The sequence below is a fragment of the Actinia tenebrosa genome, unplaced genomic scaffold, assembly GCF_029948245.1.
Source record: "Actinia tenebrosa isolate PJP-AT-01 unplaced genomic scaffold, QUT_ActTen_1.0 PGA_scaffold7__59_contigs__length_16204524, whole genome shotgun sequence".
NCBI lineage: Eukaryota > Metazoa > Cnidaria > Anthozoa > Actiniaria > Actiniidae > Actinia > Actinia tenebrosa.
The window spans coordinates 1,113,110-1,131,671 of NW_028292584.1; the positions used below are offsets into that span (position 1 = coordinate 1,113,110).

An 18,562-nucleotide genomic window follows, 5' to 3' on the forward strand; every position below is an offset into this window, starting at 1 on the left:
GTAGGTGATTGTGATTTTGAGAGAAATATGTGTAATTGGACAAACGCAAAGGGCGAAGACGATTTCAACTGGACCCGTTATTCTGGGCGAACAGCAAGCTTCATTACTGGACCAAACAGGGATCACACTACCGGTATGTCAAAACAAAAAATTGTAATATATGTTCTTGGTCGACCTTTCCCTCACATTTTGTATAGAAAAAATAAATTTAAAGTCATATATATTATTTTTGCACCAAGTCATATCACACCCAAATCCGAAAAGTTGTAACATTCATTCTCGTAAATTGTAATCTGTTTTTTTTTTAACATGCTTTTTTTTGCGTGTTTAAGGATATGGGGTATATTTATACATCGAGACATCATCCCCACGCTACAAAGGCCAAGTAGCTCGGCTTATAAGCCCCCGAATGCGAGGTCCTCAATGCATGACACTTTGGTATCACATGCATGGTTCTGACATAGGGCACCTTGCCATTTACGCCAACAACAATGGTTCACTTCGTCTCCTTTGGCTTAAAGGCGGAGAACAAGGACATTATTGGCATGAGACACTCATTGATATCCTGGAAACTAAAGAATACCAGGTATGAATATTTACAAACACAACATTTTACTCACTATCTCGCTTCTGATTGTCAAGGGCCTTCAGCCTCCTTGACATCCTGTGAATTTAACTTGATAAATGTATTACCTGTGGGTTTTCCTTCAGCGGAGCACCATACTCAAAAAAAAAAAAAAAAAAGGTAAACCATCGAGTTGATTTTTCATGGCTTGGCTGACGTCACTTCCGTCTGTGCGTACACACGTACATACCTACGTACGCACGTTCGTAAGTCCGTGTACACAACACAGGGGCCTCGCTTGATTTCCCGCTTGACTCGGAAATTTCACAGAAAATATCGCTTTGGGAGAAATTATAGCCCAACAGTAGATAAACTGAAAATGTAGTCAAAGATAAATCAAGAAGTATTTTTCAAGAATTCTGGTGTATTTTTTTTAGCAAACAATCGCATATTTTTACTTTCTATGGCATGAGACGTTTTTTTCGACGAATCGACAAATCAAAGACTTTCTCTCAAAGTTTTTAATATTTCTATGGATAAGCTTAATTTATTTTAATGCTGAATGAAATAATATATATATTTAGGCATTGCCTAAAAGCGTAGCTCCCCATGCGGAAGTCACAGAGAGACGAATTTGAATGAGACTGAAAGGCAAAAATAAGATCGGGGAAAAAATCTTCGATTATTTATTGTTCGAGATGAAGATAATTTCTCTCATGATAAAAACCATGCAATGAAATCGAATCGAAATGCACTACATTGTTTTGTTGTTGTTGTTGTTGTTGTTGTTGTTGTTGCTGCTGTTGTTTTTTGTTTTTGTTTGTTTTTTTGCGCGGGTATACTCTCCCATTTAGGAATTTTGTACACAACTCATCACCACCCCAGGGGATAGTTTTGTTCTTGGAAGATTCTTCGACAAAGTTTTCCAAGGCCGACAGTTTTAGGCTTTGAATCTTTTTTACTTAAAAAAAAAAAAAAAAAAAAAAAAAAAACGAAAGATAAATACAGATAATTCAATACATTATCAAGTTTAGTGAAATTTAGCTTGGATGTTTTTCATCGAAATCAAAAATCTGGAGATTTAGGACAAATCAAGACTAAAAAACAGACTTGAAAAATGGTTAAGGTGAGCAAAAAATAAGGTTCACTTAATTAGGTCTTTTACAGTTTTCCAAAAACAAAGCTTACATTCATTTAAACTTGACAAGAACAACTGAGACAAAATAGGAAATAAAATGCCTAATTTCTTTGTCAGTAAATTGGCGTTTGCAAATGTTTTTGAATGTTTTTTAGCTTTTTAAAGTGAAAGTCTAGGTCTTTATACAATAACATCTCTCAGTAACACAAATTTAAGCTCATTTTTATAATCATACTTTCTCAAACAGCTTAATAAACAGTTGAATATTTGGTAAAAAATTATATTTCATTTAATAATTAAATAAGTTATCTATAGAAAGATATAAAAATATTAAATGAAAGTCTTCTTTGTTTTGCCGATAGGACCCCGCGATAGGAGGCGAGCAAAGCTGCATTTTTCTTGAACGAAAAACATACGATAGTTGGTTAAAAACAACAATAAAGGACGAATATTTGTTGTCGTAATATGCTCTCCGTGTTATATTTCCTCCAGCATTAAAATAAATTAAGCTTATTTAGAGAAATATAAAAAGTTTTGAGAGAAAGTCTTTACTTTGTCGATTCGTCGAGAAAAATGGCTTGTCAAAAAATATGATATACGATTGTTTGCTAAAAACACACACCTGAATTCTTGAAGAATACTTCTTGATCCAACTTTGACTACATGAAAGTATTTTTTAAAATTGTTTTTGGTCTATAACTTGTCCTAAAGCGATTTTTTCTGTGCATTTGAGAGCTGCATTTGTGAGTAGTTTTGCTTTGACATCAAGCGGGATTCCTGAGTTGTGTACACGGACGGACGGAAGTGACGTCATCCAAGCCATGAAAAATCAACTCGATGGTTTACCATTTTTTCTTAAGTATGGTGCTGAAGCCCGCGAAGGCCCGCGCGGGAGCTCCGCTATAAAAAGCAGAGCATATTACAAGGCATATACCCTTTATTAGCAAACAGAAAAAGACTTTCATTCTATATATATATATCATATCATTCATATCTATAGATAATTGATTTATGTATGGGATAAGATATAAAATTACACCAAATATTCGCTATTTATTGAGCTTTTCTAGCTAGTATAGTTTAATACAAATAAGCTTAACTTTGTTTTTTTGAGAGATATGTTATTGCATTAAGAGCGGTCGCTTGCCATTCACTTTGAAAAGCAAAAACATTTACAAATGCCAATTATAAGATAATTCAAATAGTAAGCGTGCTGTGATTGGCCGAGAGCCGTGTTTGCATTTCCCTTTGCAAACACGGTTGTGACGAGCGTCGACACTGGTGGGAAAATTTGAGTTTTGTTTGGAAGTTGTACTTGTACACAAATAGTCATAACTCCAGTAAACCTGAAAAAGCTTCTGAAATAGTATAAACACCAGACGAGACTCCAGCAAAAACACAAAAATCCAGATTTGCCAGCCTGAACTCGGAGAATCTCGACGAACTCTTTAAACAACACCGACGGAAATCAAGCTTGAATTTAGCTAGTTTTAGCTCTCAAAATAGTGTTTTCTTTTCAGTCTAGAATGACTAAAACCATTAGTTAAGCTTTGGAATTATTATTCTATCTAGATCTGCTTGTAAAAGGCTTTTTCTCAAGGGAGAAAGTCGCTAAAGTTTGGCTTCTTCTCGCTTTGAAATAAAAAAAATTCGACTTGAATTTCATGTTTGGAGGCGTCGATGAAACTCGCAATCTGATTGGTTATTGCAAATGCACAAGTATGTAAGGAGAATTTATAATTAAAACTTTGAACTAAATTCTTCTGTTTTATTCAATCGTGTTTCGTTAATTTTGTTTTTTGAAGAAAATAATTTTATAAAACAAATAAAATACATTTCTCGAGCAGGCGCTGACACTCGCCTACGGCTCGTGTTTGCACTGATCTGCTCTCGAATTCTCCCATTCACATCTCGGTTTGCATTATCGTGCCTGCAAACACGGTAAATGTATTTTATTTGTTAATTAACTGACAAAAAATGCTATTTTGTATTGCATTTTGCATTATTTCTATTTTTATTTATGTCTCAGTTGTTCCCGTCAAGTTTAACTAAATAAACAATTTTTTCTCGAAAACTTTTGTTGTTTGTGATTTTCGTATCTTTCTTACATGAAAACAGATGAAAACTGGTAAAATCAAATCTCATAATCTAGTAAGCTTAAGTTTTCGAGCTTCTCGAAAAATAGTTAAGGCGAGTTATGAAAGGAGGAAAATATCTTAATTAAGAATTAGAATAAGAAAATATTTTTTTTAGCTGACACATTTGGTTTTAACGCTAAGGGCCTTCATTTGACTAGTTTAGACAGTTAATGATCTCCAGCTAGTTTTCTCTCTGATGCTACCAAAGCATTTATTACTCGGGCTTTCGGGATTCAGCCACAAATCGCCCTCGAAGCCCTAAAGCGCATACGTCAAATCGAAGTCTATGCGCATGCGTAGAATCAGCCATAAGCACATGCTTGGGTAGTGTCGGATGTGGCGAAGGACTCGTCGCTGTTTCAAGTAATGAATAATATGGAGTCTAACACGCTCAAGACACATACAAAAGCACAAACGTTCCGCGGTAGACCCACACTAAAAGGTGCCAGAGCGTTTTCGGAACGGGTCGGTCCGAGAATTACGAGTGAGTCGACCGTTTATCGTGAATGATAATGAACCTTTTATCGTGAACCATGCTATGACTACTGTATCAAACTATCTTATCTTGAGTCAAATAAGCATCGTCGTGCATATAGACGTGGTCGTGAACCCAGTAGAATACCAGTACAAACTCTGAAACATATGACGAACAAGAGCAGAATGTCCACGAAGAATTCTTTCGATTTTCTGCTATGAAGTCCGAGTTCACGCAGATATCCGTCTAGTTTTTCTTAATTTTATTGCAGTAAAAACACGGTTCTTGTGAAAACATAAAACTCTTCATATGGATAACCAAACATCGTTATGTAAATGAGGTAAAACTAAGCTTATGTTTTGCACACCTTTTTTTAACCAGTTTTCAAGTCTGTTTCATAGTCTTGATTTGTCCATAAAAAGTTTGTAAATCTCCAAACTTTCGATTTCAATGAAAGACATCCAAGGGTAAAATTCACTAAACCTGATATTGTATTGGATTATTTGTAGTTACCTTTCGCTTTTTTTTTTTTTTTTTTTAAGTAAACTTAACCAGGATCGGAATTCAAAGTTTAAAAATGTCGATCATGGAAAACTTTGTCGAAGGTTATCCAAGACAAAAACTAGCCCTTGGGGAGGGGTTGGGGCTGGTGGTGAGTTGATAATTTAATAATTTATTGAATTTGTATAGTGCAAATCTCACGTACCAGGGAGTAGTGAGTGCAGTTAAGAAGCTTCTAAACACGGCCTCCAAATTCGAATAATTCGAATATGAAAAAACTTATTGCGATTTATCCAAAATGAGTGCAAAATCCATAAGACAGAATTTTGTGTGCAGGGATTTTTTACCGCCTACAAATCAACCTGTGATTCTTCAGGAAGGTGTCAACCCTTCCGAACTAAGTACGGTATATTCACTCCCTTTCATTGTAACAAAGGAAATTAAACTCTCGATGTTTCAGTTGAAAATTATTCACAATATACTCCCTTTAAAAAACTACTTATTTAAAATTGGCGTCACTGAAAACGATATTTGTCCGTTTTGTACTGATCGTGAAAAACATACTTCTAAGCACTTCTTTATTTTTTGTAAAAGAGCTCAATCTTTTTGGAAAAAATTTAAAGCATGGTGGCTAGAAATTACTCCTACAGCTGAATTTGAGATCACTACAGCATTGATAATGTATGGTTATCTAAACAACATCAAAAAAATATTTTGATAAATCATTTAATTTTGATTGCAAAGCAAAACATGTTTTATGCTTTTATAAGTGAGGAATGTTATACTTTCCAAACTTTTCTCAAGCACGCAAAAGCTAAATTCGATTTAGAAAGAAAAATTGCTTTATCCAAATCAAAATGCGCAAAACTATCTTTCGAAAAGAAGTGGTCCCCTTTTTCTAAATTTTTGAGCAAAGATATTTCAAATAGTGTAGATTGATTAAGATAAGTTTCTCTTTTGAGTCTTTACAGTGCAAAAATAATAATATATATTCTTTTTGTTGTTGTATTTTTTTGTATGTTTGTTTGTTTGCATTGTCTATTATATACGACAATAATAATTAGAAGAACAATCTAAATTTAATAGAAAATGTCACTTTCTTTTTTTTCCCCCTCTCTCTCTGTTTTCTTCTTCAAAAACATTCAAATGTCATATAAACAGTAGGGGAGGAGGTCGGTAACAAAAATAAATAAATAAATTAAAAAAAAAAATAATAATAATAATGAAAAAAATTACCAACGTGTATAAGAAATATAAGGAAAAGAGACAGAAAATGTTATGTATAGCTTTATGTGTATATCTGTATATTGTAAAGTGAAACGTCTTTGTTGTAATAAAGTATTTATTATTTAAAAAAAAAAAATCTCAATTGGGGTATTTTCCTTTGCGCTTTAATATAAATGTAAAAAATATATAAAAAACTAAAACTATACTAATATTAAAATATACAATTAAAAAATGGTATAAAATTATTAGCGACATAAACGATAACAAAAAAATCTGCGAAAGCCATATTAAGTAAAAAAGTTTTCAATAATTTCTTAAAATTAGTCTCACTATAAGCTGTCCTGACCTCCGAAGGTAGCCTGTTTCCATAAATTAGGTACAGCTACCATAAATGATCGATCTCTTAATGTCTTATATGTTTTAAAATTAACATGTTCAAGTAATATTCCATTGCTATTTAAACGTAAACTATATCTACTCTCTTTCTTAATGTTAATAAGGTCCCTTAAGTGAGTTGTGAGTTGTGTACAAAATTCCTAAGTAGGAGAGTCAGTAAGTAGTAGAGTTTACTCGCGCAAAGAAAACGATGTAGTGTATTTCAATTCGATTTCAATATGTAGTTGTTGAGTCAACGGTAGCCTTATAAGAGCATCGAGACATGAAGTGAGTTAGGCTTCCCAGCATTCATAGCAAGCACAACACTTATGAAAAGCAATCGATAGAACTTGACCCGACTCGTTCGTTAATACGGACTTTGTTTTACCCACTTTCTTTTAGTGAAAAACAGCTTTCAATGGCGTTTTTATTTCAAGAAATGCCCTGCTGTGGCAGTAAAATTTTTGGTAAAAAAGGTTTTGGTAAAATAAAAAGTGTTAAACCTAAACTTAATAATGTTGTACATTTTTTGTTGTATTTTTTAAAAATGTCTAAATGTCTAAATGTTCCCATTTTCTAATTTGTGTTGACTGGATATATATTTTATTTCGGAGTGCTTCCCATAAACCCCCTGAAACACACTTCATCAAACTTATTACTCTTTATTAGTAAGCCTTTTTCCTATTTTGTCTTCTCCTTCCTATTACACTTTTTCCCCATAAGTTTTTGTAAGTCACTCTACTTATTCAAAGACCATCTAATAATAATGATAATGAAAACATATACCTCATGCACCGTAGACTCACGTACCCATGGGGTACCTATTTTTGTTTTGGAAGACATAATCTTCATTTCGAATAAAAAAATAATTGAAGATCGTTTTCCCGATTAACGTTTCAGATTTATTAAAATTGGGCTCCCTTTGACTTGCGTAAAGGGAGCGCCGCTTTTAGGCAGTGCCTAAATATGTATATTACATTTATGCTGCTCACTCAAGTCAAAATGGAGATTGCAATTATGTATGCTATTTTTTCGTTAGGAGAATGAAATCTTTATTCATATTTTACAAAATGTATAGTAAAACAATTAATAAGTTGGTTTTTCGCATACTATCTATCGTAAATTATCAAGACCTCGGCCATTTTATCAGCATCAGCCTATTGCTTCGGCTGCCGATAGCATAGTCATGGTCTTAATTTACGATATCATGTTCAATCTCATCCACAATTTGTCGAATATTGTTGGGTTTAAATTCTTTTTTCTATATCGTGCAGAATGTTGAATCAGCTGAATCGTAAGTTTTCAATAAAATTCTTTCTGTGTGACAGCACACGATAGTCAGTGTTTTACAACCAAAATGAGCAGATAATGAGATTGAAAGACTTTTATCAATTGATCGAAACTAAAAGAGCACATTCATTTTGTTATATTTGTTTGTCAGGTGGAAATAGATGGAGTTTGCGGGAAAAGCTATGAAGGTGACATAGCTATCGATGATATTGCTTTTTATCCTGGCGTTTGCACAAAACAAGGTAAAAGGTCAACCCACCAACCCACCAACCCACCAACCCACCAACCCACCAACCCACCAACCCACCAACCCACCAACCCACCAACCCACCAACCCACCAACCCACCAACCCACCAACCCACCAACCCACCAACCCACCAACCCACCAACCCACCAACCCACCAACCCACCAACCCACCAACCCACCAACCCACCATGTTTTTGTAAATAGAGTTAAGGTCACATTCATTGTTTCATTTTTTGTCATGAATAGCGTTAGTCAGAGAAATCAACCAAGATATCTTTTTTGCAGCTCCCCCAAAACTGTATACTTATGCTGATGTGGATCATCATGGTCTCATGGACCAGCAAGGCCTACCATCACCTGGTCCACGGTCGCTCCAATATAGCCTCCATTTCCAGCAAGAACCAATTCACAATCATGATCAGTTCTATTTAATATGCCAAGACCATTCAGGACTCAGAATCATCAAAACAGAATACATACCTCGACAGACGTTTCCATGTGAGCCGAGGGATTTCTTCTACTCGTCCAATTCCAGCAGAAGAGGATTGTTCCCCTTCTTTGTAGTAGACAGAGGAACGTCTGCTCCACAGATGATATCATTAAAGAATGATACTACCTATTGTACTGGACCAAGTAGCGTTACCCAGTTGTTTGCAGCATCCATCGAACTTTCTGGTGGGTACTCTTTTATCACATACACAATAATTGCTTAGAAATTACTTGCGAGCACAATACTCTCCTTTTTCATTCGGTAAATTCCGCGGCCGTGTTTTATTACTAAAGACTCGTTCGTACAGGTTTAGTATCCTTCAAAAGTAAATAGTTTGCAAAAATCAACTGAAATGTAAAGGTTGCGCAAGTTAAATAATGCCAATAAATAAAGTCAATCACGGAATTTAAATGGTATTTTGGCTGCCTTATAAAGGCTAAAGCCTGTACGAATGATTATATGGCTTTCAAAACTAGTATGCATCGAATTCGATGCTGGTATATTCAATCCCTATTTGCGGTTCAGTTTTCTAAGAGCTCTTTCGTGTCAAGCTTCAGTTACTGCACGCTTTTGATTGACTTTTACAAATCCATTCATTTCGGAATTCCTTAGCGATTACCAGATATCAATCGCTCAGCTGATAAAAGTTTTCAATTTTTTAATATCTTTGGTTCCCCAAATGGAAGTCAAACACTATGAAGTTTTTTATTGACAAAATGTTGAGCTCGTAGCTGTTGTGCTCTTTCTATGAACATCACAAGTTCCGTAAAGAATCTTTCTGTATCTGGAAGCCATATTCTTGCAACAGCTGACGCCATTTTGTAGTATTTTCCGGGTTGCGAGAAGCCTGTGTAAAACGACGTCACTTCCGTGTTCCCGCAAGTCATTTCCGTTTCCCCACCGCGTCTTAGTTGTATGATTCATGTTTTAGCTTAATTAATAATAGAAGCATGTATTCCAATGGAATGGATTTACGAACGTATAACATTGATGTCGTTTATGTCGTATTATATATGGTATCGATGTAGACCCTTTCAATAATTTGTCCGTAAAAAAACTTCATAAACACTGAGCACCATGTGCTCTCAGCCTGAAAGAATTTTATATAAATGTCTGTTTTATAAAGATTGGATAGTGTTAATTGAATAAAATGCTTACCAGCTATCATGAACGCTGAAACGCATTTCGCTATTTTTGTTCAGTGAATCTTGCACACAACAGCACCGTATCACTGTCTTCACACGTACCAGGCTTTCCTGCAACGTTCGCTATTGATGGAGATTACAAGACATGTGCCAAAACTCTTCAGGTAACACATAATAAGGCTTATTATTTGACAAGGTATTTCACGCGCTATGATTGGTCAATTTGCGGTTCATAAATTACGGTACGGACCGGAAAATGAAATGGTTCACTCATTAAGTGTACGTACTTATGATCTTTTAAAACATTCAAATTTTCGTTAAAAAAAAAAAAATTGTCGGAAAACCTTAATTAACTATTAAAGATAACTGAAAGTCACTGGCATTTAATGTAAAACTTATCATACTAGCCACAACTCTGTCGATCAAGGCTCTAAACAGCACTATAGTTAAGCGACTTTGTACTACTAAAAAACCTAGAAAAACATAAACTAAAACTAGGTCAAACTACAAACTAAAGGATGGTGAATAGCGGCTAATTCAGTAAATGAAATAAAGATAGTTTTACAAGAAGAATAAGCGTAAATTTGTTATTTCAGTAAGGTTACAACGTCAAGTTTGAACTTATCTGAATCGATCGGGTGAAGAAGCCAGTGGTTTGTTTTGTTAACGTTTTAAGAAGTTTTCTAGGCTCATCCGCTGTTGAAGTATTTCCATATTTCGGTAATACTTTATCCACATTTGAATTTTAATGCATTTGTGGACAAGAGAATTGGCAGTACCTTTTTTAATTGAGTCGAATGTTTGCCGTCTTCATGACTTCAGCCAATGTGCATATGGCGGCCTGGTTCAAACAGTCGAAACGTTGAAAAGTGACGAAAAACTATCCATGTTCAGCGAGCCGTAATTTTTCGAAGCTTCTCATTCATTTCTGGATAGATTTTAAGTTTTTCTCCCAATAAAAGGCAGGAAAGTCTAAAAGTCTAAAAGTTTGAAGTTTGAAGTACGACAGCTTTTTTCTCTCAACTCATGCTGAGATCTTGAAGTCTTCTTTTGATATGCCTTTTTTGCTTTGCATTTACATGTTTTGCAAAAGAAAGCCTCACTTTTGTTAACTAGTATTTCAGAAAAATTTAAACTATAACTAAATTCATTCAAAGTAAACTAAACTTCTAGACCTCTTTCTGAACGACTCAAACACTACATGACTTGTGGCACGTATAGGAAGCCTTTCCAATGTAGTTGTCATTTCACATGCGCTGTAAACTTTACTTTTTCTTGCTTCGACTCTTTTTAATCTCAATTCCTTGCCGTATATAAAAAATATCTTAGATTAACCTCGTTTGTTCGGTCCGCACCGTAAGTTATGAACCGAGTTTTTTCTACTGCCTTATGGCCCAAGCGAGTAGCTAAGAGCTATTTATTGAGTGTAATATGCTGGTATCTTACGCGGTTAACAATCAAGGAGATGCAGGGTGCCAAGGAGAAAGAAATGGAGGAAGAAAGAAAAAGAAGTGGTTGTTGAATAAACATATGAGTGTGTGAAGGATAAAAGGAAGGGAGGAAAGAAGGAGGGATGGAATCAAGCAAGCAATTAAGGAATAATGATAATAAAAAATTAAAAAAAAAACTTTGGTTGATTTAATGATCATTTTCAGCAAGACAATCCCTGGCTGGAAATGAAGCTTTGTGGTTCACAATTCATCTATAAAGTCTACGTCACCACACGACAGAACTGTTCATATGGCGACCATTTGCCTAACATAACAGTCAGAATTTATGACTTGAATATTCAAGTCTCATGCAAGACTACTGACCAACGTGCAAAGAAAACCTCACGTGTTTTCTTGTGTCAGCCTCCTTTACGTGCTCATAAAGTTCGCATAGAAAATCATGGAAAACAGATTCAGCTATCACTATGTGAAGTTATTGTAAACGCTGTAGGTAAGATTTAAAAAGCAAAACATAAAACCGAGTCTTTAGTAGCAAGTAATTATTTCTCATTAATTTGAAAGAAACCTTACCAAGCCCTTATTTCTTTATCTTTATGATAAGACAGCTTTTTCCATGCTTCGTTGAGTAAAAGAGCACTTGTTTTGGAAAGGTACTGTTTTATTGAATGTCTCTATTGCAACGGTTTGACTCTACAGGAAAGTGAAAGAAAGTGAGTGAAAGGGGGAGGGCTACAATAATTATTAAAGAACTTTACTGCGAATCCCCCAACGCTGAAATCCCCCCAATAAAAAACGTGCCTTTCCCTTCAACAAACTAAAAATAAAGATATAATGCGAAAACAGCTCGTCCACTGCCCGTACTTCTTTTAACACCTTTTAGATTTTCGTCACCCTGCTTTATCCTTGATTTAAGGTAGTTCCGGACCTTTCCATTTCGCGCATCTTGTTTTTTACCCTTTATTTGCGCTGTTTTGAAAATTGATATACATAATGTCAGAAGTTGAATCCTTTTCTATAACTTAACAAATTATTTCGATAATTTATGGAACTTTTGAGGCAAAAATGAAATGTTTTCGAAACATGCTTAGATTTTCATTACCTGACTTGATCACTCTTTTGATTCAAAACAACAAATTCATAACGTTGTAAAAATGAAGTAACAAAAAATGAATTTGACATGTTATTCTCAAAATCAATTCGAAATACGTCTTAGATTCTGTGGAGATTACAAAGACGATTTGACATGTTTCAGACGGAGGTTAATGTACTAGAACCCAGTCCCCCGCGGACAGGATTTGTGATTTTTGACCAAAAACTTGGATTTAGTCGCTCATAGCTCGTCTATTAGTACGGTGACCCCTTTTTTTCCCTTTTCATTCGGAGCTAGATATCATATTCTTTGGATTTAGTGCGGAAAGAAAAAAATTCATAGTTGAAATTGTCATGAAGTTTCAACATTTTTGCAACTACACGCGCACATAACTGCGCCGAATTACAAGCAATTTCGCTTCTAGGATTAACTTTTTACACTACTTGCAAAAGATTGGATGGATTTTTTAAATCTAGATATGTTTTCTAGACTCAACACTAATAGTTTAAAACAGTTTTCTGTTTTTCTTTGTTAAATCGATTTGAATAATTGGAATTTATTAGAGGAGGCAGATTTTCGGCAAAAACGCGCGGAAAACTGAAAAATCCCTCCTTTTTGAAGCCTTATATCTCGATAACCAATATGGTGACCCCCTTCTCTTTTTTCATAATCTGAATACCCTAACAATGAACATCAAATGACAGAATTTAAAAAAAAAAATTCATAGAAGAATTTTGAAGATCCGGTACTACCTTAATACAGAACATAATAAAAGAAAAGCCGGCATTCGTCTTTTTTATTTCTAATTTAATATTTAACTTTTACTTATAGATTCTCTTGAACATCTTCAAGGAGTAAAAGCGGAAGCTTGGCATAGCATTAGTTACAGCGACCAGTTGTCGACCTTCATTAAAAGCCCCAAAAGATACGACTCTCCAGATATCAGCGAAACGCACTATGAATTCTTCGACAATAATTTTTTTGTTTTTTATGATTATGGTCAGCGGCTTACTTCTTTTATACAGGTCAGATGCTCAAGTAATAAAATATTTAGGATTCAGCTAAAACTAAATCTCTTCGTACAAATGCAAACTGATTATAGGCAAATTTATTTGTTTTTCAATCACCTTGCCTGGCAAATGAAACCAATATTTACAAAATGCAAAAACGCAAAGTCAGTAATTGAAAATCAGCGCTAATTCTTTCATAGCGGAGCTCCCGCGCGAGCGCAGCACCATACTTGGTAAACCAACGAGTTAATTTTTCATGGCTTGACTACTACGTCACTTCCGTCCGTACGTCCGTGTACACAACATAGGAATGCAGCTTGATGTCAAAGCGAAACTACTGGCAAATGCGGCACTCAAATGTACCGAGAAAATAGCTTCACGACAAGTTATAGAACAACAACAAATGAAAACAACTTCCATGTAGTCAAAGATGGATCAAGAAGTTTTCTGCAAGAAGTCAGGCGTGTGTTTTTTAGCAAACAATCGTATATTATTATTTTCTATGACAATAATTTCTATCGACAAATCAAAGAATTTCTTTCGGAAGTTTTAATATTTCTATTGATAAGCTTAATTTATTTTAATGCTGGATGAAATATAATCCAGAGTGCAAATATTACAGCTAATAATATAAGTGCAAAAATTACTTGATGCTGATTGGTTGAAAAACAATGCAAAAAAGGTAATTCAGTGCAAAAAAAATTATGATAATTACAAACGGAATCCTCGCTCTTGATTGGATAATAAACAATAGAAAATGATTTCTGCCAATAATATAGCAGATTTTTATGACGAAAAATTCAAGGAAAATTTGAAGCAAATCGAGAGGGGGGGGGGGGGGGGGTTATGGCAGCCATTTTATCTTAGGTGAAAGTAAGCAAAGATTTTACGGATTTTACTATCACACAACTAAAAAACAGTTCAAAGAAGAAAACATAAGTAAAATTAAATCGATATTGCTGAATATATGGAGGAAATAGTGAGAAGAAAACAAAGTATGACATGAATTGAGGGAAATGAGCCAGCCGATCTAAAGATAATACTCGAGCGATTCTTTGCCGAAATAAAACAAAAACTAAAACAGAAATGAAAAAGATAATAGCAAGATAATTAAACACGATGTGGTAAGAGCTTACACAATATTTTGGTCTATAGATCCCAAGCTGAGCCTCAAATATTTCTGAACACTTTCGAAAACTGTCATGCATAATGTTTTTCGATATAAGTCTTACAACTCCAGTTAGCTGCAAAGTCAGCCAATCCAAATTTATTCATGAATTCATAGTGATTCAGATTTACTGCAGTAAAAAAGCTTTTTACAACAAACATATAGCCAATTTTTCGCTTAAAATAGTTAGAAAATATTTGAATTACATGTATTTGAAACCAAAATCGCTTTGAATATAGTTGGTTTTGAACGAACAAATTTCATAAAATATTAAGCTTATGCATTTAATATTTCACATATTTACGTCTCTCTCTCTCTCTCTCTCTCTCTCTTTTTTTATTTATTTTTTTTTATAAGTTTTTTCATGTATGTTATTAAGAGAGAATTCTTTTCGTATTCAAGCAGTGAGAGCCAAAAACTATTTTCTTGAAGAAATGCCGTTGTACAAGGCTAAAATCTTGTTATTCAGAAAGTTTAGGTTGTTTGGAAGTGGAGATGACCGATGAAAGTGGAATCAAAGTGTTAACCCAAAGCAAAAAGTTTATTAGAAAAAGAGGTTTGGGCCTTCATTTGCTTATTTCCCATGTATTTTCTATAAAAAAGCCTGACAAAGCAACATTCTAACACAAATGCAACAAAACATTTCTCGTTGATTTTTTCGGAAAATTTGCACAATTTTTGTGCTATTTTTAATTCATTTGTCAGAACCAATAAGCAATAAAGACATCACGTTGATTACGCGCGTGAACTTGAACGACTAAGTGTTGTCCTGATTTTTGGGCTCATGCAATTACCAACTCTTTGAAAAACTAACTCGTCCAAATTAATCACTAATTGAACTCGAAATCATATTATTACATATACAAATATTCGTCCTTTATTTAGCTTTGTAAATCTTTAACAATTCGGTTGTTTTTAACCAACTATCGTATATGTTTTTCGTTCAAGAAGAATGAAGCTTTGCTTGAATCCTATCGCGGGGTCCCATTGGCAAACAAAAGAAGACTTTCATTCAATAATTTTATATCTTTCTATCGATAATTTATTTAAATATTGAATGAGATATGAAATTGTACCAAATATAAGCTAAAAATATTCAAAAACATCTACAAATGCCAATTTACTGACAAAGAAACTTAACTGAATGTAAACTTTGTTTTTCGAAAACTTTTCTGTCGTTTGTGATTTCCATATAACTTCTCGCGCATGAAAACAGATGAAAAAAAACAAAACAAAAGAATTAAAATTAAATCTCAAAATCTAGTATTTAGGGCTAAGTTTTCAAGCTTATCGAAAAGTAGTTTATGCTTCTATTAAAGGAATAAAAATATTTTGATGAATAATTAGGATCTGAATACCATTTTTTAACTGATAACACATTTGGTTTCAAGATATTTCAGTGCCTTCATTTTACAAGTTTAGTTAATTATGACCTCCATTCAATTTTCTCTCTGATGCTACCAAATCAATTATTTTCTTAATTTCATTGCGGTGAAAATACGGTTCTTATAAAGACCTAAGCTCTTAATATGGATAAACAAACATTGGTTTGTAAGAGAAATAAAAGTAATAAGCTTATTATGTTTTGCTCACCTTTTCAAGCAGTTTTCTAGTCTGTCTTTATATGCCGTGTTCATTTGTCCATGTAATAAGTTCAGGAAATCTCCGAAATTTGTATTTTTTAGAAAGACATCCAAGTTAAATTTCAATAAACTTGACCTTTTATTGGATTGTCTGTAGTTATCTTTAATTTTTCAAATTTGGCTACCTGTGAGTTTCGTATTGGGAGCTCCGCTTTTAAGCAGTGCCTGAATATATATTATTGTTTTTATTAATATATAGTATATCTTGTGTCACAAGAGTATCATGACTTTTTGTATATTCGAAGAAAAAAAAAGCTAAATGGTTTTCCATGGTCTTTAATAATAATTTTAAAAGAATTTTACTTTTATTAATGCTGACTTTGAGCGAAGGCTCACTGATTGGACCGAATCAATAACAGTATGATAATATTTTGCTCCGAATTACTTCTGAACAGGCCCCAGATGACGGAAGATACATATTTTATGCCACGTGCGGCGATCAATGTAAGGTGTGGATGAAAAATCTAAAGAGCTTATCCGACGTTTTCTTTGTCGAAGATTTGGAGTACAAGAAGCAAGAACTTTTACAACTTATATTTGTGACTCGATATACTGGCTATGGACGGTGGTCCAAGTAAGATTTGTTTGACACACACAACTTCATACACAACAGATTCAGTAAGCCTCTTTACCGTGGGTTTAATATTTTCCCAGTTCAGACCAAGTGTCATTCTCTAGAGTATCATTTCATTGTTCAAATAGTGATTCGAAGTGGGAAAACATTGCACGAAGCTGTCATGTTTACCAAATTCAATTCGGCAAAATAAAACGAGTGAGCGAGTTGAGCTGCTTGGGATAAGGGGAATGTTATAAGTACTAAAACAAATCGATCCCAAGTTGCCGACTCTGATTACGGGACGTCGCTTCCCTTTTTCCACTTCATCTTATATTACTTTAAGTTTAAAAAATTTAAAAAAAAAAGTAAATCCATGATATGCATTTCATGTTTATTCTCTACAAGATACTCTTTTCAAACGCATAACAAGGACCTCGACTCATGCCACATGTACATGTTAGAAACGGCCGTCAAAAGTGAGCTATTCGGAATGGGTTACATTGGTGTTGGCTGGAAAACTCCCAATGGAGTAAACAACAGACCCTTGAGCCTTCCCAGTATGTTTTGGATTCTTCCAGGTATTTATTTTATTATCTTAATTGTGAGGAAAAGAAATAGAAAAAGCGGTCGACGAGAACTAGAAGGGATGGCGTGGCGTGGCGTGGCGGTGCGGTGCGGTGCGGTGCGGTGCGGTGCGGTGCGGTGCGGTGCGGTGCGGTGCGGTGCGGTGCGGTGCGGTGCGGTGCGGTGCGGTGCGGTGCGGTGCGGTGCGGTGGGCCACGCCACGCCACGCCACGCCACGCCACGCCACGCTTGGTTTGAAGTGGAGTGGAGTGGAGTTGAATGAAGTGGAGTATATTATATTATTAAAGTATCTATTTTTTTCTTTTCATTTTATTCAGGTCTCCAGATGCTAAACACTACAATTCTTGAACCGCCAATGAAACAACGTTCGGTAGTCGTGGGTCAGACAATGAATATCTCAAGTATGCCACTAAAAAGAAACTATCAAGATAGTATTAGACAGGAAAACTAAATAAAAAGAAACAAACACTGTCAACGAGCAGAAGAATTTTATTTGGCTATTGAAACAAAGTTTCCTTTAATAGCATTTTTCACAAATGATGTCAACATTTTCATCATGGAAATGAAAAGCGAGCAAGGAAAGCCCAGTTCACATGCTAATATGTTGCAACAATGTTTTTTCATTTTATTGTTTCCATAACATGGAAAAACTATGGCTTTTCAACTGATATTCTTCTTATTTTCCATGTAACCGATGCCTTATTTGCAATGCTCGTTCGCATTTCTATCCCATGAAGCTTTGCATTATTTTAATAACCGCACAAAAATGCTTTTTGTGACTATAACAGCCAAAAGTAAAAAATGGAAATATTGTCCACTACTTTGTATTACTATGACCACTCTTTCCCCACGTGAAGAGGAATCACTCTTGTAGTTAAATTTGTACTTGATAGCCTGGCAAAGTTTTGCAGGCTTTTTTGTAAACTCATCTTTTCTTCATTTCAGTGTCATATCGCCTCTGTTGCCATGGTATCTACTGCCCCGCATCATGTTCAAAATCAGTCAGGCTTCAATTACTAGGTTATACATTCATGGTTAACTCTTCCCTGTCAACCACATGCCAGTGGTACAACTATACAGCAAGCTTTGTCATTGAAAATCATCCCGGGAAATATGACATTAAGGTACTTGACGATTATGCACTCATTATGACTCAAAAAATAAAGTAACGCAGTGCCAAGATGGTGCCTGCTTGTGGGAGTATTTGGTTTGGATAAGCCATGATTTCACTTCATTGTGTGCCATAAATTACACATACAACACTGGTTACTAGGGATTCTACAGCGTTTTTTAGTATTGAGGTTTTTGACATTTCGCGGGTCCTTAAACCATCTTGCTCAGGCTGGTTTCCTCGTTGTTTGTGCAACATCTTCTTGTTAATAGCCCTTTGCACGGTCCAATGGTGTCCTATTGATTTAAACGTCCATACGTTTGTAGCCTGCAGAGTAAGCGTTCTCGTGATGGGTT

General features: G+C 34.8%; 1 protein-coding gene across 5 annotated transcripts in view; it reads left to right on the top strand.

Annotated features, from left to right (window-relative positions):
• Window positions 1–18,562, top strand: part of LOC116295577 (uncharacterized) — a 63,746-nt gene that overhangs the window by 3,258 nt on the left and 41,926 nt on the right. For 4 of the 5 annotated variants that reach the window (XM_089039710.1, XM_089039708.1, XM_089039709.1 and 1 more), the window contains exons 2-12: window positions 5–133; window positions 333–586; window positions 7,861–7,951; window positions 8,243–8,632; window positions 9,650–9,756; window positions 11,248–11,533; window positions 12,965–13,158; window positions 16,350–16,528; window positions 16,916–17,088; window positions 17,413–17,496; window positions 18,041–18,219. In XM_089039710.1, the coding sequence (XP_088895836.1) occupies window positions 5–133; window positions 333–586; window positions 7,861–7,951; window positions 8,243–8,632; window positions 9,650–9,756; window positions 11,248–11,533; window positions 12,965–13,158; window positions 16,350–16,528; window positions 16,916–17,088; window positions 17,413–17,496; window positions 18,041–18,219 (2,066 nt within the window). Of the gene's footprint in view, window positions 1–4; window positions 134–332; window positions 587–7,860; window positions 7,952–8,242; window positions 8,633–9,649; window positions 9,757–11,247; window positions 11,534–12,964; window positions 13,159–16,349; window positions 16,529–16,915; window positions 17,089–17,412; window positions 17,497–18,040; window positions 18,220–18,562 lie in introns of those variants that run through there. The other variant, XM_089039712.1, reaches the window with a different exon arrangement.